At 45.1% G+C, this 27,893-nt stretch overlaps 1 protein-coding gene across 4 annotated transcripts in view; it reads right to left on the bottom strand.

The window, feature by feature from the left end:
- The window catches only part of GALNT7 (polypeptide N-acetylgalactosaminyltransferase 7), a 116,065-nt gene that overhangs the window by 52,797 nt on the left and 35,375 nt on the right, over window positions 1-27,893 (bottom strand). For all 4 annotated transcript variants that reach the window (XM_079926105.1, XM_079926103.1, XM_079926102.1 and 1 more), the window contains exon 2: window positions 5,657-6,117. In XM_079926105.1, coding sequence (XP_079782231.1) covers window positions 5,657-6,117 — 461 coding nt within the window. The remainder of the gene's footprint in view (window positions 1-5,656; window positions 6,118-27,893) is intronic.

The raw sequence follows: 27,893 nt of genomic DNA, 5'->3' as shown, positions 1-27,893 counted from the left end.
AATGAAAAAAGCTCACGACCATAACTACCTTAAATAAAATTAAATATCAGTATTCTGGTATCAGGTAAGAAGAGAATTACCTAGTGTATAAGGCAGGAATGTCAGTGTATAGTATCTTTAAAAAACCACCTCAGTTTCTCACAGACAAGCTTAACAAAGTTATTAACAATCATATTAACATTTGCATGGCTCTTAGAGTTTTTGAAGCACTTTAACATCTATTATTTCGCTCTGTCAATGCAACTGAGATAGCTTTCTACAAAATAGAAATGCAACAGGAGTGCAGGCAGGAGGAAAGGTTAAACAGTAGAAGCAGATGAATTTGTTCAACAAGTCAAGATACTTATTAATTCATTTGTTTGAAACAAAATAGCTTGGATTAGATACCCCTGCTTGTCTGCCTTCTTGGGCAGAGAAAGGGCAAGAATAATTTCCACATATTTGCATCCGCCGTTAGTTCACAGTAAAGGAAATAAAATCCTACGCTTTATTAGAAGAAAACCTAACATAACCGCAAACAGCACTTCCCACAAGTGGGCTCGGCCCCCTGCGGGGCTCAGCACGGGGGAGGGGCACTCGCCCGAGGCCCAGGTCTGGGGCACAGGTGCTCTGTGCAGAGCAGCTTGTTCTGATCCTGCCCCGTCCTTGGTCAGTGGTGGCCTTCTCCCTGTTTCTGAGCTTCAAAGCCTTGTACCGATGTCTGATTCCTCCTTCCCCTCCGTCAGCTGCCGGCACCTCCTGTTCTAACTCTTGTTCTCCCCCTGAGTCTCCTTAGTCTGGTTCTGGGGCCTTCACTCAGGTTCCTACTGTGATACTACGGACCATCTACCAGGTCAGGACCCCACCCGCTCCGGACACCCCAGCAGCCTGACACTCCTCAAGTTCTCTCGGTACCCCTTCAGTGGGTCTTCCCTGCACCGCATTCAGTGCAGACTGTGAAGAGCGGCACTGGGGGCCTGCAAACGCCACCCTCTCTGTCCTACCAGCTGTGTCTCTATGTCTCTGCACTCACTGCCCCATCCACGTAAGCCACGGCACCGGACTTCCTCCCGGTCCACGCCTACCGTCCTGCCCTCTACACCTGTAACCTCCTCCTGGGAAACCTCCTCATCGACGGGCCCGTCCCTAGTGCTCAGCCCGTAAATCCTTTCCTGACTTCCCTGTAACTCAGCGCGGCCCCCCTCTCCTTCCCTCAGGCTCTTTACGTCGCGGTAACCTTTCCCTTCTCCCCAGGGATAGATGGCGAGCCCCTTGAAGGCAGGGACTGTACTTTCTTATTGCTGCATCCCTGACGGGCTAGCACAGTGCCTCGTTTATTGGAGAGACTCCATCTCCGCTGAGCTGTGCAGAAAATCATGTATGTTTTTTTATAGAACACAAGCGTGAAGGCAGGTGAGGTCATTCTTGGCTCAAGCCTTTAGAAAAGAAGGAGGCCTCCCGTTCCCTCCAAACACTGTTACTCACCCTCCTAATGAGCGATCAACAGCCAGTAAGTGACTCAGCCCGGGGATGTGATTCAAAGCTGCAACAGACGTGAGCCTGAGTCACACTGGCAGCTGGGCAGTTCTGTCCTGCTTTTCATCCGAAAAGCCGGAGGGAACGGCCACAAGAACGAGCGAGTGAACCAGGGGCAGATGTTGTAACTGGACAAACAGCTCGAAGCTGGGTTTCCAAGCGTGGCAGGTGGCTCATTATGCGTGACAGAGGCAAGAGAGCAGGCTAATCAGGCCTAGATCCCACAGCTGCGGAGATTCAAGCCCTGTGCAGTACGCGCTCCGGGGGGACCGAGTGTGAGGGAGGGCGTGTGTGTGAGGTGGGCCCGTGGGATGCTTTCACTTTGCCGGTAGAGCAGAAAAGTGCTAATATGCACATCAGATACTACGTGAAAATTAGCAGTGCTGTATTTGCTGTTGACCTTTTTATTTTGGCGAAAACTCTTAAGATTGACCACGTTCTAAATTATGAATAACTCAACTTAGAAATTATTTACGAGTCTACACTGAATTTTACAGTGTTCAAACAGGAAAGAAGCCTATCCCATTTTTTAAAAAAGGGTGAGAAAGAATCAAATTTAAAAAATAATCTGGATTGAGTTAAAAAATCTTCTGGGAGTATGTTTGCACATTTTGAGTATAAACAAAAGTTTTCTCACTAACACAGAATTTTAGAAAGGGGTTTAGGATCATCTGCTAAGATAGCCTCGGTCCTTTTATCTGACTGGGGACACAATCCTTGCAGGAACATGCAATAATCTTATTTCTAAGCGCTGCTCCAGTTCAGCCTATGGAAAGGCATGGCAGGAGGAAGGAAGGAACATTAGAGGAAAGAAGAAAAGAAGGAAGGTGACGGGTTGGGGGGCAACGCAGTTAGGAAAGACAGCGAAAGGCAGGAAGAAAGACGACTGTAGGAGAGCAAGACCCAGAGAGATGGGAGCTTCAGAGGCGCCTGGCATGTCTGAAATCATCAAAGGGGACGAAGGTTTTGCCATCAAGGGAGGTGCGAGGAGATGCAAGATGATGCAGACACGGCGGTGTGGGGGGAATCCACACTTTCCAAAAAGCAACAGAGGACCTCAAAGCTGCATAGTTACAGAAACATTCAAGGGTAGACAAACTGTGACCTGAAGAAAGTGCCACAGCAATTAAGAAAGAAACAGCCACTAATACTTAAGTTTCTAACCCCCAGGCGTGTGGTACGACTTTTAGTCTATTATGTCCTTTAATCCCAATGCCAATCCAGGGGGTAGGCATGGGTAGACCCACGTGATGGATCAGGTAACTGATAGGGAGGGTAAGGAGCTGGTCTGAGATCTCGCGTCTGGTAATGGAGCCAAGGTCTGATCCCAGCGGACTCCTTCATTCACTCACTCATTCATTCACTCTCTCAACAGATGTTCACCACTGGACACGGCCAAGCTCCTGGGTGTCACTTACTGGAAGTAGCTGGTGAAGAAAACAGACAAATTCCTTGCTCTCGGGACCTTATCATCTAGTAAGAAAGACAGTCAATAGCTAAATTAACCAATGTCTAATTATAAAATTTGAGAGATACTAGGAATGAAACGGCCAGAGAGGAGTAATGGAAAATAAAGCAGGCCAGAGAGTCTGACGGAGCCTGAGGGTTGGGAAGGGGCCACAGAGGAAGGAAAAAGCCCACAGAGGTGAGGGAGCTCGGGGGGGGGGGGACGTGCAAACGCCCCCCCCGCGGGAGAAGACGCACGGCCAGAGCGAGGTGGGCAGGCCCGGAACGTTTTATTCTAGGTGCTCTGGGAAGGCAAAGAATGATGTTACCCGGGTTAGGTGTGAACAGGCAGGAGGCGCTGGCGGGGTTCTAGGAGAGATGACAGTGGCGTGGCCGTGGCTGGTGACAGGGGAGGTGGAAGGGTGGACTGGAGATGGAGCGTGGTGGCAGGAAGAAGAGGCCTGGGGGACAGAAGGGATGTGAGGGGCGCAGGAGGGGGAGCCACTGAGAACCACGCTAGTCCTGGGCGCTGCCCTGCCGTGTATGCATGTATGCCTTTGATCTTCTTGGCATGCTTCTTTCTTCCTTTTTTAAAATTATAGTTGATTTACAATGTTTCAGGTGTACAGCAAAGTGATTCACTCACATATGTACATATATATATACATATGAATATATCTGTTCTTTTTCAGATTCTCTTCCATTATAGGTTATTTCAAGATACTGAGTATAGTTCCCTGTGCTATACAGTAGGTCCTTGTTGGTTTTCTATTGATATCCTACATCTTAGCACATTTCTTATACCGAAGAGTGAGCTAGATTTTAAACTGATTTTCAAACTGGTGTTTTACTTGTGTATCTTTTATATTTAATTCATGTGCTAAAATCTCCGTTTCCACACTGAGCTCACCCTAGGATGGCCACCCTGCCCTGGTCCACACTGTCCACGAAAGGATGGGGCAGAGCAGGGAGAAGTCCTTTCTAACCGGGCCACCTGGGGTAGGACCACAGCTCTGCCATTTCTCTGGGCAGATACAGAGAAGGCACAGCGCTAAGCCTCAGACTTCACATTCACACGTGGCAACTCTCTCACCGTTTGCTTGTGAGAATCAAGTAAGATCACTTGCAGGAAGTCCTGGCCTGTAGCAGGAAGTCAGTGTTAGACTCTCCCCTTCCTTTCCTTCCCCATAATGGTAAGGAGAAGGCCATCAAGAGGTCCTCCGAGAACCCCCCCCGTGACAGACGCACGGTCTGAGACTGTCTCGGGTAACTGGGATGCACTCCAGGGAGGACTGCAGATCCCGTGTGGGGTCCTGAAGTGTCCATGCACGGCAATTCTCGCTCTATAACAACGACCTCAGCCCCTGCCTAGGGGGGCTGCCAGATAAAATACAGGATGCACGGTTAATTTGGCTTTCAGATAAACCACAAGTATTTTTAATGTATAAGTATATTCCAAACACTACTTGGGACATACTTATACTAAACATTTTCCATTGTTTAACTGAAAGTAAATTTGACTGAGCATCTGCTATTTTTTTTTCTTTCTAAATATGGCAAATCTGCGACCAGGCAAATCTCTGCATTGATCAGGAATAACTGCTCCCACACTCTCCCTTCACAGTCCCCCGAGATGCTCCAATTCTTCTCTGTACTAGAGGTTATGTCCCTCACCACCCTGGTTCTCTACTGCTTCTCTTTCTTTCTTCTCTGCATATTTCATGCACCCCCCTCTCACTCCTATCATATCAATATAGGAAGGTCCAAAGTCTCTGGAGTAGCCCTCTGGTAGGTCTGGAATTTGACTGCAGGGTCATAAAGGATGCTGCTGTGGGGACCGTGTGTGTGTGCGTGCGCCTGCTGTGTCCACTTCTTAAAACGAGGACTGTGTTAACCACGCATCACAGGGAATACATCTGGAAAGTTTTGTAGTAGCAGTGAATTAAACTTGCATCCACACCACGGAAGCTAATGGAAGCTGCTTAGACCCTCTGAGTAGAATCAGTTAGTGAATAAACTGAAGGAGAAAAAGCTTTGAGTTCATTCAATAATCACCACTATCAAAAGTCAAGAGTTGGAAACCCTTTGTTTTAAATCACACTACAGGAAAAGCACTTGAACGTGAGGGCTACGGTTTCATCTGTCTGAAGGCGCCTTTTATACAGTACATACTCGGGAGCTTCCGTTCCCAGTTTCAGTGCTGAGGGTAAGAACGGAAGAGGGCAAGCAACCAGTTAGTTCCAGAGGCATCCCGAGAAGCATTCCTGTTTACCGTCCCACAGCAAGACAAGGAGCTTTGTCCAGAAGGAGAAACAACACACAGACAGAGACAGCTCTGTTATTTGCACATTGTCAGGTGAACTTAAAGCACCTCCTATCAAGAGTTACTTCACAGCCTGGTACAAGCTCGTTTTCTCTCTGTGGACTGGGAACAGAAAGTTCAGACCGGTGCCCGTCCGGGGACCACACTTTGAGCAGCAGTGGTAGAGGAGACCCCAGAATTTTATACGCCACACCCTCAGTAAAACAACACAAATGGGGAGATCTCCCCCTTCTGGCCACTTCGTGGACCAAAGACCCTCTTATTCCCTTTCAGTGAAGGCACAAAATATGTTTTGCACTCTAACCATCTAAGTAAGTCTAGGTATCTATGGAAACGCGCGCCCAGGTCAGAAAGGGGAGGGGTTGTGCTTACTCTTCTTGTCGTAAGTCACTGACGCTGCGGTCCAGGGAGATCATGTCACTCGCCACCATGTTAAATCCAAACTCTTTAATGCTGGCTTGAACTGCATGTTTGAATTCTGGTCCCAAAACCAACGGCTTGGCTTTCTCTCCAGGGCCACCAACCACTCCGTGAGGCTCGGGCTCTTTGGGTTCAAAGTTACCGAGGACCCCTGGGCGGAGCACAGGATCACGGTACGTGAAAGTCTGAGGCTTAAATGTGAGATACTGCCTCTGCATTATGTCTTTCTGGTTATCTCCTCCAGCATGGCGCTCTTGTTCATGTTTGGCCTTGTTTTTTCTTCTAATAGACTCTAAGTCCACTTCTACTCCTTCAACATGAGGCCAGGGCACCACGGGTTTGAATCTGTCATCCCCAGGAGCTAGTCCATTGCCCCCTCGGTCAGGCATGGGGTTATTAACAGCTCTGTCTTCCTACACAAAAGGGAGGGGGATATACAGTGAGTACATGAAGGCAACCACAACAGAGTTTATGACACCAATTTTCATGTTTTCAAAATAGCTGAGGCAACAATCAAATGGTCTGAAATATGAAACAGAAGCAGGCCATGAATCAGGGCCCCCATTAGAAGGTACCTTTCCCAGGGGGAGCCAAGAAGAGACTATTTCCTTGCCTAAGCGTTCCAAGACAAAGAGGTGGATGCATTTTTTTACTTCTCCCCTTATAAACACGACTCTATCAAAGACCCCTTAATAAAGCATATTGCTGTTTTCTTTCTTTTTCCCTATTTTTTTGGCTACGCTGTGCAGCATGTTGGATCTTAGTTCCCCCACCAGGGATCGAACCCATGGCCCTTGCAGTTGGAACCACGGAGTCTTAACCACTGGACCGCCAGGGAAGTCCCAAAGCACACTGTCACAGGTCAGAGCAAGGAGGTTCTAGGACCTGTGACTAAAGGAGGCACTTAACAGGTCCTGTTGTACAGTGTGGTTTTCCCAGTTATCTGGTGTACGAAGAATATGATGTTTTGTCGGTCACACAGCCACATGGTGGCCGTGCTGTTAGGCATCGCCCACCCCGAGGCTGGCTTCGTGCTCCAAATGCCAGAGGAACAGGGCTGGGATTTGCACTCAACAGCCCCCATTAGGTATTTCCTGCTCAGTGAAAGTTTAGCTGAGTTCCAAACTATATTAAAAAAAAAAAAAAAAAAAGCCCTAGTGACTGTAACTGAGTCAGCTGGGGCTTTTAAACCACACCCAGTACCTAAGTTGGCCACGTTCCAGAAGCGTCCCAAGGAAACACAGACGCTGTGTGTACAGGTATTCTGGGAGGGGTGTCTCCCTTTCCTCACCCCCTGCACATATCTTCCCATCAGAAGTCCTGAGTGCACGGTGTCCCTGGTGGCGCAGTGGTTGAGAGTCCGCCTGCCAATGCAGGGGACACGGGTTCGAGCCCTGGCCCGGGAAGATCCCACATGCCAGGGAGCAACGAAGCCTGTGTGCCACAACTACTGAGCCCACATGCCATGACTACTGAGCCTGCGCTCCAGAGCCTGCGAGCCACAACTACTGAAGCCCGTGTGCCGCAACTACTGAGCCCGCGGGCCACAACTACTGAAGTCCGCGCGCCTAGAGCCCGTGCTCCGCAACAACAGAAGCCACCACAATGAGAAGTCTGCGCACGGCAACAAAGAGCGCCCCCCCCCCCCCCCCGCCGCTCGCTGAAACTAGAGAAAGCCCACGCACAGCAACAAAGACCCAACGCAGCCAAAAATAAATACATAAATAAACAAACATTAAAAAAAAAAATTCTGAGTGCTTTTGCTTCTGGGGTGTCACATGTGAAGTTTTTCCTGAATCCATGCACAGAGCCTTGTTTCTCAACATCAGCATCACCTCCGTGGCTTTAAGTATACTGACGTCTGCGTCCCACCCCTCAGACACTGTGATTTAATTGGTTGGGGCATCAGAATTTTAAAAGCTCCCCAGGTGATTTCAATACACATCAGGCTTGCGCTCCTCTGGCTTAAAGGGAGCACCTCCAGCTATAACCAGCAGAGGTCGATAGAGAATGTGTGGCAGCTGGGCTGGAGCGAGGTGAAGAGGTCAGAACCGGAACCGCAGACGGCCGGCTGGTCTGCCACCCCCCTCACGCCAAGATCCCCTGGTTCCTTAAGAGATTCATGAAAGAATTAGTACCCCCCTCCCACTGACATGTTTCTACAGTGTTAGAGCTGTCTTGAAAAATGAAGTTAAAAACTTTAAAGAGTACAGAAGTAAGGCTCCAGGTGTGATGCTGATATGCAGGTTGCCGTCTACCAGTAGTTTTAGAGACAACGGTCTCTTTGGAAAGTCAGCTAATTCAAATGTGAATTTAGTCGATGATGAAGTTTTGGTAACGCCTAGCTAAGGATTGACTTGAGAGAGTTCAAAAAGGAATTTAACAAGTTTATCTCTTTGTTTAGGTAACACTATAAGCATGTGATACAAAATTCAAAGGATCGCAAAGGGCATACAGTGAAAGGCAAGTTTTCCTACCTTCCCTTCCTCAGAGGTGCTCACAGCCAGCACTTCCTTGTGAATCTTCCTAGAGATATTACATGCAGATATGAACACACATGTGTGTGTATGACAAGAATTTTTTTCTGAACGTGGGACACAGATTTTAATTGACCGATTAATTTTAAAAGGAACCGTAAGACGTTACAACCAGTTCAAAGGTGAATCCAAAGAACAGACAAATACATAAATATCAAGAATACTGCAAAGAATTTACAAATAGAGGCAAAACTGGTAAAACTGGTCAATATCCAGAGAGCAGTAACCGACTGCATTCCACAGTACATGACTGCCATTTCAATGGACAAGACGTCTGTGCATTACTAGCAGTTTTCTATCATTTACAGGATGGTAAAACAGCTCAGAGATAATGAAAGGGTGAGATAACATAGAAAGCCGAGTTAGATAATGCACCCCATAATCTTTCTGGTCCATTTCAAAGTTTCTCCACAATTTTCCTCCTGTAGCACAAAACAACATAAGATGCAGCACTTCGCCTAACCATCTAATGTGATGCCTATCCAGGTATAGGTGGATAAGCCTTCTGGATCAGGTTTCTGACCACCGCACACCTGAGTCGAGTAGTAGGGACGTAGCTGAAGCCTAACCTGTGAGCTCTAAGGGTCAGAGTAGGGCTAGACTGGAGGCAGGAAGCAGCCTTGCCCGAGATCCGTGTCCCGAAGCACTGAGGGCTCTGGTGGGAATTAACCCATCCTGAGGAGAGGAAGCCAAGCACGCCTCTGTCACAAAGAGGCAGGCGCGGAAGCTAGGGGTGATTCTGGTGATGGGAAAGTGTCCTTTTCTCCACTTATCTCCTGGCTCTTTCCAAAATTATACTATACAACCGCAGTGTTGTAATAAACAAATTAAAATAGAGAGGTCATTATAAAACTCTCAGATACTGGACTCAAGTCGTTGATGTTGAACCAAGTACCCCACAAAAACGGAGGAAGACATGGTCCCCCCACTTCAACTTTCCACATCAAGGCTCCAGTGAACCAGTAACGGGGTAGGTAAAGAATGAGGGGAGGGGAAAAGGGACAGAAAAGTACACTGAACAGGTCACTGAAGGTCAACAGAGCATCCTCTGTAGTGCCTAATATTCCACTGGGGGAAAACGGCTTACTGGAAGAATGCGCAACATGAGAGCACGTGAAATCAGGTACCCGAATTGTGAGAGACGTGCTGTGGTTTAGGTGCGTGGGGTCTGATGTGAGACTCACCAACTTAAACGTTTCTCAGACTCCCCCACCTCAACAAGAGAACGTTTAATGGATTCGAACTTCGTGCTCATCTTCCTCCAAAAATTGTTTCGATCTTCCCTTTGTCTAACCTTTGACTCTTTTTGGCCGCCAGGCTCGTGCGATCTTGTTTCCGGACCAGGGACCGAACCCAGGCCCTCGGCAGTGAGAGCTCAGAGACCTAACCACTGGACCACCCAGGAGTCCCCTAACCTTTGCTTCTTGGTGTTCTCTGTAGATCTGTTAGGGCCCTGCCTGTCACTCCTACTCACTCTGGCGTCTCCTCTCCCGAGCGAGGTGCAGGTTCATTTGATCTTTCCTACCCCCGTTTCCTCAGCCCACATCTCGCTTCTCATCTCCGGGCCCACAGTCAACTGCTTCCTCAACATGTCTGCTTGAATCAAACTGGCACCTAAACTGAAAAGACCCCAGAATGAACTTCCCATTCACCCCACGTCACACACCCGTTTCCATTACTGTCCTCCCCACCTCGGGGACGGGAGCCACTGCCCACTTGACCGATCAAACACCAGTCCTACGTTGCATCCCCAGCCGCTTGTTCTGACAGCCTACCCATCCCTGACTCCTGTCAACCCTACTGCCTTGTGTAGCTCCTGAGCCCGGTCACTTTCTCCATACCCTCACTGCCGTGAAGTAAGATTCGTATTCTACGGCAAGACAAGAAAAATTTCAACACAGAAGTTCTTCTCTGCCCCTTGGCCTCCTCTCTCCCCCACTGTGCACTGTGTGTCTGCATTATACATCAACCCAACCCCCCATCGGCAGAAACACCTGCTCGGCCATCGAGAGCGACTTTCTCCCAGCATCAACAAGACACCTGCTTAAAAGACAACGTTCCGTCTTGAGCTTGTAAGGGCTCACGTGACCCACCACGATGCCACTTAGATCTGGATCATGTAAACTGTCAATGATACGGCATTGGACGTAGCGCCCTCTGTCTCAAAAAACTTATATACCTGTGCCCGGACTCCTAACAGGCAGAACAGTTCTCAGAGCTTTCTGAGATGCTCTTCCTGGGTTATAATCCTCAAATTTGGCTCAAAAATTTTTTTCCATTTCTTTCGTAGATTGATTAATTTTTCTGCCAACACTGCCAAGGCCACTCTGCCCTCTTAACAGGATGACTAGAACAGGAAGAACAGTGACGACTGCAAACACTGTGTTCTAAGTGCTTCACGCATATTAACCTCTTCAACGCCAAGAGTCAGGTTCTGTGATTACCACCCCCATTGCACAGACGGAAGAGCCAAAAGAGAAGTGACCTAATGTCGGGATCAGTACAAGGCAAGGCTGGAACGTGCATCCGGGCAGAGCCCGTGCGCCTGAACCCCGGGCATTAGTGCTTCTCTCTCCAACGCGTGCACTCGCTGTCTCTCGTCATTACTGTTCTGCACAGCAGCCGGTGTGACTTCCCTGAAATTCAAGTATGAACACGTCCCTTCCCCTGCTTCCAGGCTCCACGCCGGCCCCCTTCCCTCAGGAGAGCAGACACTCTTCCCAGAGCTTTTCTGGCTCCAGCCTGCACTCATCTCTCCACCTCACCCCCTGGGGCAGGAGCAGGAAACACTCCAGGCTTTTTAGACCTCAGGGTCTCTGCCGCAGTTACTCAAGATGCCATTATAGTGCCCAGAGCAGCCACACAGTACGTAACCGAATGGGTACAGCTGTGTTCCCAGAAAACCTTGTTTACAAAGACAGGCTAATGGGGATGGATTTGCCCCCAATCCCTGCACTAGACTGGAAGTTCCGTGGAAGGGGAGGGACCACGTCCATGGGATGCACCACTGCACCCCAATGCACACAATCCTAAGTATTTACTGAATAAATGCATGAATCCTACAATATCTGCCTGACTTATGAGAGAGAGTCTGAGAGGGAAAGGGAGAACACGGACAGGGAAAGAGGGGCTTGATCAGACAGAAGCTTCCTAGCGATACTTTATATTCTCTGAAGAGCGGAGGACCTAACTTTATATTCTGTGCACAGTGCTGTATTCTTAATAATGCTGTATAACAGACACCAGAAAAATTGAATTTGCTCACTTCTCAAAGCCTCCATGTCATTAAATCTGAAGGCAAAACCAAATATGAGAATTGTCTGCCTAACCCCAAGTCAATTAAGAATAATCACGTCAAATCGTCATGTTACATGATTCAAAGGATGACTGTAAAGTAGTACAACACTCAACTCCCCGGAGAGGGAGAACTACAGGCTCCTTCTGCCTGGGAGGGAATGAGAGTCAGCAGTTGCCTTTGTGATTTGCTGGTGTTCAGATACCTTCATAAGCACGAGCTGATTTCCTTAACAGTCAAAATCAACGGATCACTATTGATGATTGGAAATGGAAAACAGAATCGGGAGATAATCTTCTAAGATCAGTATGTTTGTAAAGGTGGAAATGTACTGAAAAACAGAATCACGAATCACCAGATGGAAATACGAGGTTAACAGGAATCAGGTCAGACTACTCACTTTCCATGTTACAATTCACCAAGCTCCCCCTTGACCCCAAATCGCCCTTACGCACGATATCTTTCCCGGATGGTCATGCCTCGGTAGAAATGATATGAATACAAAGGAATTTAGAGCAAAGGAAAGTAACACAGCCTTGGATCTGAAATTCGAGGTGAGCCTAGAAAGCTAAGCTCATAATGAGGAGCTTCTGCAGCCACCAGATCTCTTGAGAAATCAGCTCTGCTTTGGGACGCGTCCGCCACTAACAACTGTTCGCGATTTGGCTGTCATTCTGCCTGAGCCACAGGGTTTACAACATAACAGGTCAAATTGAATTCTACAGTTTAAAGACCCTCTTGATAAATTAGAAAAATCCGAGCTGCATCCCTTCTCCAGCTGCACTCACTCACCTAGGAGGAGCAGAAGACAGCAGGGAGGGAGGGATGAGAAGAGTCAACGAAGTTCAGAAGAAACGGGGTGAGCCTGTGGGCGGGGTGTCCCCAGACTCTCCCCAGCGTGCGGCAGGATGTAGGCATGGGTGGGGTGCTCCAGCCTCAGCACCCGGTTTCTCTCTGGTTACTACAGCTGGTTTCTGAGCTGGCCCAGCCCCTGCTGACATCCTGTGCTCAGGAAGACCACCCACTCTGGCTCCTTTCAGAGGCCTGAGAGTTGACCGCACTGCCCTGGGCGTCGGTGGCCCTTCTGGGGCATGGTGGGTGGGGGGAGGGGAATGAAATGAAAAAAAAATATTTAAAAATATAGGTGTCCTCCTAAAAAGTGGCTATATGACATTTTTGAACATTTACTCATGTTAATAAAGGGAGATTTCCATTGTAAAAGAGCCTCCTGATAGTCGAGATTTGTCGATTTGTATTTTTGTGCATATCACATGGTATTCTTAAAAGAAGTGTCCATCTGCACTGGCACAATGATTTTCTGAAGACAAATTTGCGATCTGCCTGACTTGTATAATGAGAAACTTTCAGTTTGTATGTAAAATACTACATAGTCAGTAGAAAAGTATCAACTATTTTGGGGCAACCAACTATGTGAGTTATTGAAGACAGCCTCGTGAAGGTTATCTAAAATTAGCTACATTTTCTGATGCCTGGAGCCGGCTCTCAGTTGATGCTGTCTAGCATCCTTTAGTCCACTCCCTCTGAAGGCTGCAGGTTCCCTTTTTAAGCAGAAGGCAAAGGCAAGCACTTCATCCCAGCTGTTTCTAATCCACTCAAGGCTTTTCCTCCAGGTCAATCTGGATGCTGAGAGTGGGAAACACTGACCCCTTCCAGCCTTTAACATTATCCAAGAAACAAAACAAGAGTTAAGCAGCTTTCTCCCCACCACTATGTACAAAAACATTGCCACGTCAGTTTCATTATGTTCCACCTTTGGATAATAATTATGCACTGACAGTATCCCAAGTTATAAATAAGACGGTGTCCAATTTCCATCGTTTTCTCTGGTTCAAGTAAATACTTCAGTACGTTTCTAATATTTAACATTACTCATAACATTGGACACTGTATGTGGGTACACTTTTCTTCTTGTGTTTGTGGGCGCACCTCTTCATTCAGGGTTTAGGAACACCACTCTTTAACTGGCAAGAAATATTACCTTTATCTCACCAGAACCCAAACTTAATGGACAAGTAAGAATTTCGTTATAGGACATATATTTATTTAAACTGTTTCACAGATGAGAGGCAATACTAAAAAGAAAGACTTCTGAAATATTAAAAGAGTTCTAATTTTTAAGTTTGATCTCTTTCAACTCTAGATTACTCCAGTGATTAGGTATAGTTTAAAAGCGGTTGACAGTGATATTAGTAAGCGTGGGTAATAAAATCCATCATATGGTACACTTTAAAACAAAACTTGGTTTAACCAAACTAAGTGATCAAATTGGTTAAAATTATGATAAAATTTACTTTTTAATAACCATGTCAATGCACTGCATTTTTTAAAAGGTATCAGGGTAAACTGCAAATTCCTTAGTGATAAAAACTTTCCATTTTCAACATATAAATTCAAATTACAACTGGAAAAAGGGAGATTTCACACAAGATCCTTCTCTGCATTAACACTATAATCTCTAATGTTCTATTTTGTAAATGTGAAATTATCATTAAGCACCAGTTGTTCAAGCCAGCAGGTTTGAACGCCCCCCGGGCCCCCATTCTCCCAGGTCCCGAATATTTCTAACACTGTTCTTCCCAAATTGCCTTAGGATCTGTTCACATGTTTCTCCCCAGTCAGACGAGGGCTCTCGGAGGACGGTTATCTGTGTGTAGACAGTAGGTACTCAATGCGTGCTTCTTCATGGACTGAGCAAATGGGGAACATCTAGCTGGGGGGGGGGGGTCACATCACTTATTTATCTGCTGGAATATAAACTGGCTTTGAATCCACTGTCTTATGCCACTGCTGGACTTGGTTTAAGTTAGCATTTTGAGAATCCAAATGAGATAACTGAAAACATTACTTTCCCTACAAATCTAAAATTTGAATAATCCTTTTTTTAGTTTCTCTTCTTCAGATCTGAATAAATCATGTCTGCAAGTGAAATTTGTTATTTCATGGAAAATGAGTACTTCATTTAAACACAAGAAAGTAAACCTGCTGGTGTTAGTCTGAGCCTCTAGTCCAATTTATCTTGCCAATGGTCTCCTGCTAAATTTGGTCCTTGTTTTTAAAACAGAAATAAGCTAGAGATTCTAAATCAGGTCAGAAAACGACCAGATAGTACTCAAGAGGGAATACATTAAAAGAAGAAATGGGCAGATAAAGGACCAAAATATAGGTTAATGTCTACAAATAGGAAAATAACAAACTGGTTATCCTTTCACAAAAAACTTTTATTTCGGGCTTCCCTGGTGGCGCAGCGGTTGAGAGTCCGCCTGCCAATGCAGGGGATACGGGTTCGTGCCCCGGTCCGGGAGGGTCCCACATGCCGCGGAGCCGCTGGGCCCGTGAGCCATGGCCGCTGAGCCTGCGCGTCTGGAGCCTGTGCTCCGCAGCGGGAGAGGCCATAGCAGTGAGAGGTCCGCGTACCGAAAAAAAAACAAAACAAAACTTTTATTTCTGAGACTGTTTAATGGCCCAGATCAAAGTTACTATCATAGACAACTAACCAAGAGGTCTATGAAACATGCAATGTGAACACCTTGACGAAATCCAAATAACTTTTATTTTTCATGCCTTAGCTCATTAACGGAGTCATATATCTACTTTACAGGTTTAAAACAATATTTATTATTGTGAATATTTAGTATTAAATCTCTAGCTGATTCGAACTGAATTTTAAGAATCAAACATAGGTACTAAACAATTGATCAATAAATCGGGACTTCCTATGTGGTCCAGTGGTTAAGACTCTGTGCTCCCAATGCAGGGGGCACGGGTTTGATCCCTGGTTGGGGAACTAAGATCCCGCACGGCGTGGCCAAAACAAACAAAAAACCAAAATCAATAAATCATTTTGTAGTAGATTTCAAAAGGTGACGAAGCTATATTTGCCAAAGTTTATGCCATCATTTCAGTGGTAACAGCACAGATGTCGAGACAGGGCTGTAAGAACAAGGCACACCAATGTCACTTAAAAGCCCCATCTCCCACAGGTAATGAAAGGTGGATTATAATACCTCTTAGAAATCATAAAAGGATATAGTGGGTAACTCTGTGTTTGGGAGCTAAGCAATTACTGAACTTTAAAAAGAAAGTTCCTAAGTGGTATTTTCATTCTAAAATTTCTTTTTAAATTGTCAACATTTCATAATAAATATCCTACCACATTATTCCTACAAAATGACCTGTCTAAAAATAAGAAAAGTATTGGGGAAAGAGTGAGGAGAAAAAGATGAAAGCAAAGCAAAGAGAGAAAGAAAGATGGTAAATTAAAATCTGTGAAGATTTTTAAACACATGAATAATTTATGTATGCATATATATTATGTATGTGATGATGGAGAGTGGTAACACACATTTAAAAGCCGAACAGCTTAGTAGGATAAGATGCAAGAAATTAACCCTGCTGAACAGACCCTTTGAAGGAACCATCGCAGCATTCTGTCAGGTGGAGATCGGAGGACCCACTGAGAGCTGAACTGGCAGAAGATGAGGCCCCGCCTGGCCCTCCTCTGCCCACCTGCCCACCCACATACTTTGGGACCTTCTCTCAGCCTGGGACAATCAACTCCACTTTCTTACCTAGAAGAGCTGACACGTGCTCCACTCTCTTTTCCAGATCACCTTTAAAATATTTTAAAAGAGCGAGCCCTACATCCGTCCCTGGGGACCATGCTGTTAAAACTTCTTTTTTCTTTTTTAAATCCAGGCACATGCTTATTTAATCCTATCCTTTGATTCTTGTTTCCAATATAACAATACACTTAATAATCTAATACCAGTCAACGCCAAACAGTTTAACTCTTAATTCTCCTTCACATCTGGTGATCCCAGTGAAAGCACTAATGATTTCCAAATCTTCCTGAAAACTTTCTTGGAAATTATGTCACCAAGATGATCATCAATAATTCTTAGGACATTAAGGAAAACATTTTACTAGGGGAAAGCAGAACGAGGTCAAACGTGGTATCTGTGTCAAGAGAGAACTACGGTAATACCCTTTTGAAAGCTGAGAAAGCAATGTCCTATTACCTCTCCAGGGGAGAAGTTCTAGAATGAACACAGCACTCCCACATGAAGTGCTGCTACTTTGCAGAGGGAAATGCATCAAACAGCCTTTCCTCCAGGGCTTCCTTGCTTTGCCCCGAACATAAAAACAGCATAAAAGCATACAAAACAGCTCATAAAACAGCACGGCAATGTGGGGCTTTACCACACATACACTGTGATTGGTATAAAATAATCTTCTCTTGCAAATCTGAAAATAAAATCACCTCAGGAAAGAAAATACCTCAAGATTTTCAGGGCAGATGTATCATTTTAAAGCGTGGAGTAACATTTACTACATGTACTACCATGTAACATTTACTACCCTGTGGACAAGAAATCCATTTGGGGAGGGGTGACAAGGAATTGTAACTATGTGAGAAAGAAAAATACCCTCAGAGTAGATCAGGGTTATTCATGTAATAAACTTTCTGACCTTTTACCTTTCATCTACAACAGGCCTGCTCTCAAGAGGGAATGCTTATCCAGGGATCCTCTAGTTTATCATGAGCGGTATTTGGCATTCAGGTTAATATTTATATGCGTCATTAAAAGGTTAAAGAACTAAAAAAAAAAAAAAAAGAAAGGTAAAAGAACTGTCCTTCTAGTTATCCAAGTATTTATTATAGGTCTGCTACCCGCCAGGCGCTCTCTGATGTGTTAGAAGGCGGCCCAGGCTTCTTCGCAGGGGAAGGGAGGCGGGAAGCGGCATGACCTGGGTTTGCAAACACTCCCCATCCCAGAAGCGGTGGGAAGGATTGCGAGATGGGAGGAAGAGTGGGGCCTGGCAGCCTTTCTAGACCGAGGCAAAGGCACCAAAGCATAAAAAACACAGGGACTCTTCAGTGAATGCAAATGGCCTGATGTAAGGAGTGGAGAGGACCAGTGGGGAGGTGGCAGGAGAAGAAATGCTGGCGGTGCCTCTTAAAGGCCAAGAGGTTCTGACGGCATCCTGTGGAGCGCGGGCGCCTTGCGGGGAGCAGGCCGGCGCAGAGCTGAAATCTGGAGCGAGGACTCTGATGGAGCAGATGAATGCGGAGAGGAGGCCAGATGTTTTCAGAGTAGTAAGAAACCAGTTTAGAAATAAAATGCTGGGAAAAGCTATGCAGGAGAGAATTTCAAGAAAGGAGTCATCAACAGGGCCCAAAACTAGGCGTGTTGTTAAACTAACGAGAACCCCAAGGCCTGAAGGGTGGCTCAGCTCTGCAGCAGGACCCACTCACTGGCTTCAGGACACACGGTGACACCGGCCGAGGCCCAGGAGCCTGGGTCCCGAGGCCTCGGGGCTCCCATGGTATCTCCTCCCCACGCGCAGATGCAGAGCCCACTGTTTCGTCATCCCAGTGCTAGGGGCACCCTGTGGTCCTCGTGTTCTGCCCTACACATTCCTCTGAAGCGTCCGGCTGACGGGCTGTCGAGTACGTGCTGAGCCCCTACTCTCCCGGCCGCGGGGACACAGCGGTGCAAACGCACCCCTGCTACTGGGGGGAGACAGGCAATCAAGTCATCACACAGGTGAGGTGCCACGAGAGGGCTGGTCTAGCCGGGGAGGTTAGGGAAGGCTCCCTGCGAAGGAGGGCTTATGCAGGACGAGAGGTCGAGAGAGGAGGGGAGAGTCCTGCAGAGCCCCCCAGGGACTCACGTGGCTCCAGCACAAAGAGCGGGGGGAGGGATGGTTACCCGTGTGCAGACGGTAGGTACTCAGTGCATCTTTCTAGAACACCGCACAAGCCATTTGAGCGACTTCTCGGCTCTGTGGGAAGCAGGGCCACAGCTGCTGGTGAGGAAGGGGAAGCACCTCGTCACCACGGGGAGAAGCCGGTCCGTCAGGGACGCTGCTCTGACACACCCCAGCCAGCCTCGGCCGGTCACACGCGAGCGCCACCAAGTCTGACAGCCCTTCGCGACGAACGGAACGTTAGAATGCTGGCAAATTAATCTGCGTGGTACTTGGGACAGTCAAGTCTCTCCAGATACTTTGGTTTTATTTGCCAAAATCTTCTGATGGCCCTAAGTCATTCAGGTTAAAAGAAGGAAATTTCCTTCCTTTACTTGGTACTTCGAAGGTGAGCAAGACATTTATCTTGGTATCTACGAATGAAGGAAAGCAGGTAGGAGAGGAAGACAGCAGCCAAGTGTCAGACAAAGCACAGCCCAAGGCAGCAAAGTTCACACAGAGCCTCCAGAGGCTTAGAGTGAAAAAAGGAATTAAAAAGAACCCACAGTGGTAAACCAACTTCTCACCCAAGTGCTTTATTGAAAGCTGATTTCCAAGGTGATGACCACAAAGATGACCACAGGGTGAGGAGGGGGCAGGGCCCTGTGACGAAACGAGCCCGTCTCCTGCCATCCTCGCCATCACCCTCGGAGCAGATGAGAAAACCAAGGCACAGGGTCTGAGGGGCTTGCTGAAAGCCACACACTCTGGGGGTGGCAGGGGCGGGACACAGACCCAGGGTCCCTGACGCCAGAGCCCACGTTCTGGACCACCTTACTCTCTCCCGGGAGGGAGGCAGCCACAAGTTTTTCATACCTTTTAACTATATAAATTGATAAATATCAAGATTTTTGAAATGCAAAAAGTAAAATACAGCCCTTAGAATCACTGTCAATTTCAGTAAATTCATTTCAGCAAAGACGTCCAGACTTCCCCAGCAGTCCAGGGGTCAGGACTCCAGGCTTTCACTGCTAAGGGTGCGAGTTCCATTCCTGGTCGGGGAACTAAGATCCCGCAGGCCACGCAGCACGGCCACACAAAAAATATTTCCTTTAGTTTCAAACCAATACAATGCTATTAACTAGAATTAGTAATAAGTAGTTCAGACAGGGCTGTTTTCATAGAAGTAATCTTCTAGAAATCCAATTGATACTTCAAAAAGTAGTAGTAACTTGTGATGGGGCCCACTAGCCTAGGTGACTATCAGGCTGTAAGCAAATGGAATATATACTCATCTCATGTGACTTTATTTCTACAGAGAAAAATATAAATTATTGTCAGTGCACCTGCTCCCAGTTACATCATCTTAAGATACTTCTTTAAAGGGGAGTTAAATTTAAAAATTTAAATTAAAAAAATTAAAGAAGTTAAGAGTCTTTATCTTACTTTCTCTCCAAAGCAGTAGACACACATGATAAATTAGAAATAAGGAATTAAAAGTAGTTGGATGTTACATTAATTTTGATGTCATTTTTTATTTATTTATTATTGTCAGTTGGTCACTGTGGCACACAGGACCTATTCTGATTTCACAGAAATACAGAATGGTTTTCAGAAATCTTCTATTTGTCTGCCACTGACAAATACGAAGTCAATACAATAAGGTTTTCAAATTGACACTGAGAAAGAGTTACAGCATTTCCACTGCCCAAGTCACCTTACTCCTGTTTTCCTGAAACAGAGCCTCGGTTTCGATCACATGGAGGTCTCACCAAGACCCTATTTTCACCAAATTTCTTGCACATCTACTTTGGGCAATGTGTGTTGCTAGCCTTCTAGAAAGCTAAAAGGCAGTGATGAACCTGAGAAACATAAAATCTCTTTTTATAAACATACATCAGTGGTTCTTAAACTTTTTAGGGTCACAAAGATCTCGCACCCTCTCCTCAGGAGAGGAAGAAAAAAAAAAAAAGTACGAACAGGGGCTTCCCCGGTGGTGCAGTGGTTGTGAGTCCGCCTGCCGATGTAAGGGGCGCAGGTTCGTGCCCCGGTACGGGAGGATCCCACATGCCGCGGAGCGGCTGGGCCCGTGAGCCACGGCCGCTGAGCCTGCGCGTGCGGAGCCTGTGCTCCGCAGCGGGAGAGGCCACGGCAGTGAGAGGCCCGTGTACCAGGAAAAAAAAAAAAAAAAGTACAAACAGTGTGACTTTGGTAGACTTTTGTGTAGAACCATCTAAGCTGTATGTATCAAGATCCTTAAAAACATTCCCTCCTTCTGACTACAAAATTTCAGAAGTGGGATGTATTCTAGGGGCACAACTCTAATTACAGAAAGGATATTATGCATAAATGTTCAGTGCAACATATACCAGCAAATATACTGGAAACAAACAGAATGTCTATAATGAAGACTAGTCAAGAAAATGAATGCTGCACTTACACAACTGAACAGTACTTAACTATAAAAATGTTTAAGAAAAATAATTCTTGTGGAAAATCCTTATGATATAATGTTAGTTTTTTAAAAGTAGGAGACATACATTGATTATGCATACCGCTTACACCATATGATCTCTTTTTACAAAAAGAAAAGCATAGAAATGACTAGAAGGAAAGAAAGTTAAAAGTAGTAGTTGCCTCTGGTGGTGAGATTGTAGATGATATATTTCTTATGCCTTGGTTTTCCTTAGTTCCTATATTGAACATATGTTAGCATAAAGTTTTTAAAAATTGTTAAGCTTCCTTTCAAACTTTTTTTAAAAATTATTTACTGACAAAAACTGCCTCATTAGAAAACAGTTCGTATAATAACTTGAGATTTTTTTCCTATAAGGAGGCTGTATATCACAGTAAGCTCTAAAGTTTGTTGATTGCCAAAGAGGTTGCCATACATGATTTAGTGATAAAACAGAGAGAGAATACACAACAAGCAGAGCTGAGAGAAGGCTCAGAGAAATAATACTTATAACCACAGAAGGATTAAGCTCAAAGTTCACACACAGGGCACAGCTAGGAATATTCTTCATCTGAGGACACGACCAGACTTTAGGCAGCATTAAAACAAAAACAAAAAAACCCAGCTTTAGCAAATGTTTTAAAAAAGCACAAAAACCAGAATGTGGTGAACTCAATTATTAATCGGTCAATCATCAATTATCAATCACTTAAAAGTAAAGGAGAGAATCATGTCATATCTTCTAAAATGAGACAGTCATGAGGTAGCAGCCCATGTCCTGTACTGCACAGCACTTAACGTGAAGATGCTTTTTTTAAAAATAAGAACAAATAAATACTTCACTACACTTTGTTCTCTACTGATCTCTCCTACTTATACCTGCTCCCAGTTACATCATCTTAAGATACTTCTTTAAAGGGCAGTTAAATTTAAAATTTTAAATTAAAAAAATGAAAGAAGTTAAGAGTCTTTATCTTACTTTCTCTCCAAAGCAGTAGACACACATGATAAATTAGAAATAAGGAATTAAAAGCAGTTGGATTTTACATTAATTTTGATGTCATTTTTTATTATATTGTCTTTTAACCGCATACTAAAGTATATGACATACATATAATTTTAAGACACTTCATTTCCAGTTTAGAGAATATTATAAAGCAAAGAAATTATGTTGCTGGGTGTCAAAATTTTGTGTACTGAGAAATAAGATTAAGTTTTTAAAACTCTAGAACAAACATACTCTAAGTATGTATTTCAAGATCCTCCAATAGAAAAGGGAGCCCTCCTGCACTGTTGGTGGGAATGTAAATTGATACAGCCACTATGGAGAACAGTGTGGAGGTTCCTTAAAAAAGTAAGAATAGAACTACCATATGACCCAGCAATCCCACTACTGGGCATATACCCTGAGAAAACCGTAATTCAGAAAGAGTCATGTACCATAATGTTCATTGCAGCATATTGTTCATTTTTTACAATAGCCAGGACATGGAAGCAACCTAAGTGTACCTCGACAGATGAATGGATAAAGAAAATGTGGCACATTTATACAATGGAATATTACTCGGCCATAAAAAGAAACGAAGCTGAGTTATTTGTAATGAGGTGGATGGATCTAGAGTCTGTCATACAAAGTGAAGTAAGTTGGAGAGAGAAAAACAAATACCGTATGCTAACACATACATATGGAATCTAAAAAACTGGTACTGATGAACCTAGGGGCAGGGCAGGAATAAAGATGCAGATGTAGAGAATGGACTTGAGGACATGGGGAGGGAGAAGGGTAAGCTGGGACGAAGTGAGAGAGTGGCATGGACATATATACACTACTAAACATAAAATAGATAGCTAGTGGGAAGCAGCCGCATAGCACAGGGAGATCAGCTCAGTGCTTTGTATCCACCTAGAGGGGTGGGATAGGGAGGGTGGGAGGGAGACACAAGAGGGAGGAGATATGGGGATATATGTATATGTATAGCTGATTCACTTTGTTTTAAAGCAGAAACTAACACACCATTGTAAAGCAATTATACTCCAATAAAGATGTTAAAAAAAATCAAAAAAGAAGATCCTCCAATAAAAACAAAGACAGACATAGCCTCAAAGCAAGTGAACTTACTACACGCAGCCTGACCTAATTCAAAGGAAACCATCAGGCCCGTCCTTTGCTGAGAGCACTGAGTCCCCCAAATCAGGGAGAGAAACACCAGGGGGTCAGCGACACCCTATTTCAGCCCAAGCGAAAAGCTGGAAGGGGGTCTCTGTGAAGCGAAAGCGAGTCACTTTCTACATCGGAAGACACAGGATGAAGGATGAGAGAGGGGTCCAGAATTCCGGAATCCCTAGCTTGCATCAGCATAAGGCTGTCTCTGGCACTGGCTTCTTCGAGAAACTTTCAAGCATGGTTATAGAGGGAACAAACTTTTGCGGACTGGATTAGAGAAGCTAAACACCTGAGGTTTGCAAACAACAGTAACAGGCTGTCTGCATGTAAACACTTGGCCCAGCCAGTATCCTACAAGGCAAGGGTTCAAGGCTGATAAAATTGGGTTAAAAGAAAGCCTTTAGGGTTATGATGAGTGACACAAGAGCAATCTTTTTTGACTTTTTTTTTTTTTTTTTTGTGGCGCAGGCTCAGCGGCCATGGCTCACGGGCCCAGCCGCTCCGCAGCATGTGGGATCTTCCTGGACCAGGGCACGAACCCGTGTCCCCTGCATCGGCAGGCGGACGCTCAACCACTGCGCCACCAGGGAAGCCCCTTTTTTGACTTCTTTTAACATACATCTTCAATAGGAAAAATAAGAAACGGATAGTCACAGAAAAAAAAAAAAGTCTTTGTCCAGAATGGTTTGTTTTGGAGAAACCACAGCAAATTTACTAGCGATGTGGTAGGCGCTGTGAGAACCCCCAGGACCCCTGACCCCAGCTGCGGGTGGCTGGGTGCAGGATGGTCCCGGCAGCCAGACCTCCTTGGGAACCCCTGCTGCTGCGGCGACCACAAGACTGTCTCACCCAAGGCCAAGGTTCCTTGCGGGACGAGGCGGCCCAGAGTGACCGTCCAGGCAGAGGTCCCAGGCCCAGCCTCCCTCTCTCCATGGCATGGACACCTGTGATCCGGGGCTCCGTGTGTGTGAGGGCCAGGACTGCTAGAACCCCCTGGTGCAGCTGGGCCAGCCCCTCCCTCCCAAAGCGGCTACCCCCAGAGCTCCGGTAACAGAGCCCTGCACCGATCCCAGCTCAGAGCCCGCTTCCTGAAGAACCCAACCTCCAAGAAGATAAACCTGGTATTTTCCTGAAGAAGCCATTCAGTAAGCAGAGACCACAGCATTTAAGTCAGTTTCCTCCCCTATAAAGTTGGAATAATAGCAAGCAACTACAGGGTCACTGCAAGGAGGGCGTGAGGTAATGCACAGAAACACCGAGGGCCGGGCAACACCACATATGCAATAAACGTTAGGCTGTTATTCAGATATTAAAATGTTCCTCAAGATGGATTACTGCTTAAAGACCTCTAAAGAACTGTAGGGAAGAGGCCGTAGAGAACAGGTTCTGAAAAATATGGAAAGTTACTGTTCAAGGCAGTTGCTCCTAAGCTCCCTACACAACTCCCACCAAATTCCTGACCTTTCTTATGTTTCCCAGGCAATCCCTTTCCCATGTCTTTACATTTCTCTCTCTGTGCCAATTATCCAGCAATTACATTATACAGTAATCCAATTATAAAAATGGCTCAGGAGGAATAAAAAGGGGGGGAAATATTACCCAAAGCAAACAGATCTCCCACATTCCAGAAATCCCAGGAGAGCACGGATTTACTTGTAAAATACAAACCTACCAGCTAACACTAATATCCCCCCAAGACTCTAGTTCAAAAAATCTTGGGGTATAGAAACTTGTATTTTCTAAAACTCCTCAGGTACAGAAAGAACTGCAAAGAAATCTTCAACCTCGGGGTTGATTTCTTAGTAGTAATATTGACATTGTAATTTTAAACATGTATATATGAAGTAAGCAAATATATTAGTAAGAAGCAAGATTTTCAAAATAAAGATTTTCAAAATAAGACATAAAAATGTTCAAAAAGTTTGTTAAATTTAAATTGGAAGTATCAATATGAACTCACGAATTAAATGAATGAATGAGTGGAGGGATGGAGGGATGGAGGGATGGAGGGAGGGAGGGAGGGAGGGAGGGAGGGATCAGGGCATTGGGCAACTGCCAAAATTTAGAACACATACGCTTTTCCCTCTCTACTAAAACCATTTTAATATTTACAATTGACTCTGAGCATAAATTTTACTACTATTTGCACTGTATATTATCCATCCTACAACCAACACAATGTGAACAGTAATGCTCAAAATAAAAGGAAACAGGAAATCTAAGTGGCTGAGAAAATTGCCAGAATTGCTCTTTAGAGTACCTTACAGAATTTCCTTCAAACAGCCCTCCACTAAAAAAACATGCATGCATGCGTGTGTGCATGCACGCACGCACGCACGCACGCTCGCTCGCACGCACACACACACACCCTTCACGACGGCTATTGCTGGGTGTTGTTTCTATAGCAAAGGAAACAAAATATTCAGAGAATTTTAGGTAAATGTGATACTATAATTCTGTAATTATAGTTCTCCATAATTTAAAAAATCCTCTCAAATTTACTTTAAGATAAAGCTTTTTAGCTTTCAGAAAAACTTCTCATATTTATTCAATTAGAGAAGTACTTGGAATAAAACTACTCACCCAACCCCAAATTCCAACAATCTCTTCTAAGCCTGCAGCAGCTGAATAAGATTCATTCTTTAAAAACTATCAGAAGCCATTTTTCATTCACAAATGAAACGACTTCTAATCTACAGAAAACATCTATGCTAAGATTTGAGGATAAACCATCTATTTTTACTATCATTTAAACTTTTTAAGAAACTCTGCCAAGCTCAACGGATAGCATAAGGGATAGGAATTTAATGTTTTCCTAACTTGTCTCCAGAAGCCAGGAGAAAATTTAATGAATTGACTCAGTCAGAGAAATTAAGGTTATTATGAAATTTTATCAGCCAGCTCTCTGGAGTCTGATGGCTTTACGATGGTATTTTATAAACAACTGTTGGCACCCTTAGTATTTTTTCCCTTAAGATGGAGCACCTATTAGTAGGGACTGTCTTCCATAAGCAAGGTGGCAAGTTGATCAGCCCAATCCTTAAAGAGTGTCTGAGTTAAGTCAGGCTGCAGAATACCCGTGCCTCCCCAGATCTGCACAGAAGTTCGAGGCATATTAAATTCCACCCTCACTGTGTGTCATTAAGTACGACATATGGATAAATATGGGTATGAAGGTTTAAGGAAAAATACAAACAGCTAAACCACCACCTCCTATCACTTAGGGCGAAGAAATGTAGATAACTCTGACCCTCAAGTCTCTGGGTGAAGCAGATATTAATTAATTTATTTATTTTTGCTGTGTTGGGTCTTCGTTTCTGTGCGAGGGCTATCTCTAGTTGTGGCAAGCGGGGGCCACTCTTCATCGCGGTGCGCGGGCCTCTCACTATCGTGGCCTCTCTTGTTGCGGAACACAGGCTCCAAACGCGCAGGCTCAGTAGTTGTGGCTCACGGGTCTAGTTGCTCTGCGGCATGTGGGATCCTCCCAGACCAGGGGGCTCGAACCTGTGTCCCCTGCATTAGCAGGCAGATTCTCAACCACTGCGCCACCAGGGAAGCCCTGGGTGAAGCAGATATTAAATCCAATTCAAATAAGAAGGCTGCATAGAGAAATTTTGATTTGCTTTTTCTTTTGTGGAAAACTGTTTTAAAATGCACAAAGTAAAACATGCTTTTCACTTCAACCTTACATTCTTAAAGATGTCAGATATTTACTAGTTCTAAGTAGGGCAAATTAATGGACTATTGCCACATGAAATAAAGACGATATATTTTGACGAAAGGAGGAGGTATAAAACATTTCGTGCATTTAGATTGTACTGACTTGGAACTGTTGATCAGCTACAAGATTTAAGTTTACCCTGGCACTTTGTATGAAGAAAGTGTTTGCTAACGTAAATCAGTGGCTGAAAAAATATTAATGGAGGGAAGAGTTAACCTACTGAACCATCTGACATGGAAACAACATACGGACATCATTCTCAGTAATCATTAAAGCCAGTTTCAAGGATCTGAATGTTTGTGAAGATGCAGTCGAAATAACAGTTTCAAAAACAACTGACAAAGAGAATTGTGGTTTTTATATGGTTCTATAATTCTAACATTTCATTTACCAGAAATGAGCTCCTTAGTTAATTCAAAAAGGTAGTTTTACAGTATCCCATGCCTGGAGAAGTCTTGAGACCCTATCAACGATAGCTAAACCTAAAGGACCATTAAATTTTCTATAATTAAAGGACCTTACTTACTGAATTTTTCGTATCAACTTCATTTTCATGTACTTTTATCCTTCTCGTACAACGAAGACTCTGGCATGTTTTAATTTTATGCCTTTGTAAGATTGTCCAGAGAAACAGATTCACACACGGGCTTTATTTTATTTTATTTTTGGGGGTTTGTTTGTTTTGCTTGTCGTTTTAAATATAAAATTAGTTTTTACAGCTAGAAAAAAACACCAATATCACTGCTGCTGGAGCTGTAATCCCAGCCCTTGGACCAACTCTAGAACTTTCACTAGGAGTCCAGGGGTCGAGTGCCCCAGGGACTGTTAGAATGCTCCTGGAAGGGACGCCCCATGCCCAGGATGTCCTCAGGTGTTGGGGTGAGCGATGGGCCCCCGCCCAGCTAGCAGCTCTGATCCTTACCTAACCAGTCGCCCTAGGACTGAAGTGGATTAAAAAGAGAGGAACAGAAATCTGAGGGGGCTAACTCAGAACCTCGTGGACAGCTGGATTTGCAGCTTCAACTAACTTTCTTTGTGGGTCCACCGTGTGCCCAGCAGAGAACAGAGACCAGGGTCACAGCATCTGCCTTCAAGGAGCTGAGTCTGGGGGTGAGGAGAAGCCGGCAGGCAGTGACGATTTGGTTACAGAGGGAACAGGTGCAGCGTCCAAACTACAGCTTGGCTCCGGGCACTGGCACGTGGCCACGACTGAGGCAGTGAGTGTTCCCGAGGTACGGCCTCAGGCTGAGGGCCAGGATGTGCCGGTGTGGCCTCTGGTACGGCAGAGGTGTGGAGTAGCATTCTG

Source organism: Stenella coeruleoalba (genome assembly GCF_951394435.1).
Source record: "Stenella coeruleoalba genome assembly, chromosome: 7".
Classification (NCBI taxonomy): Eukaryota; Metazoa; Chordata; class Mammalia; order Artiodactyla; family Delphinidae; genus Stenella; species Stenella coeruleoalba.
This window is presented reverse-complemented; position numbering and strand designations above follow the sequence as displayed.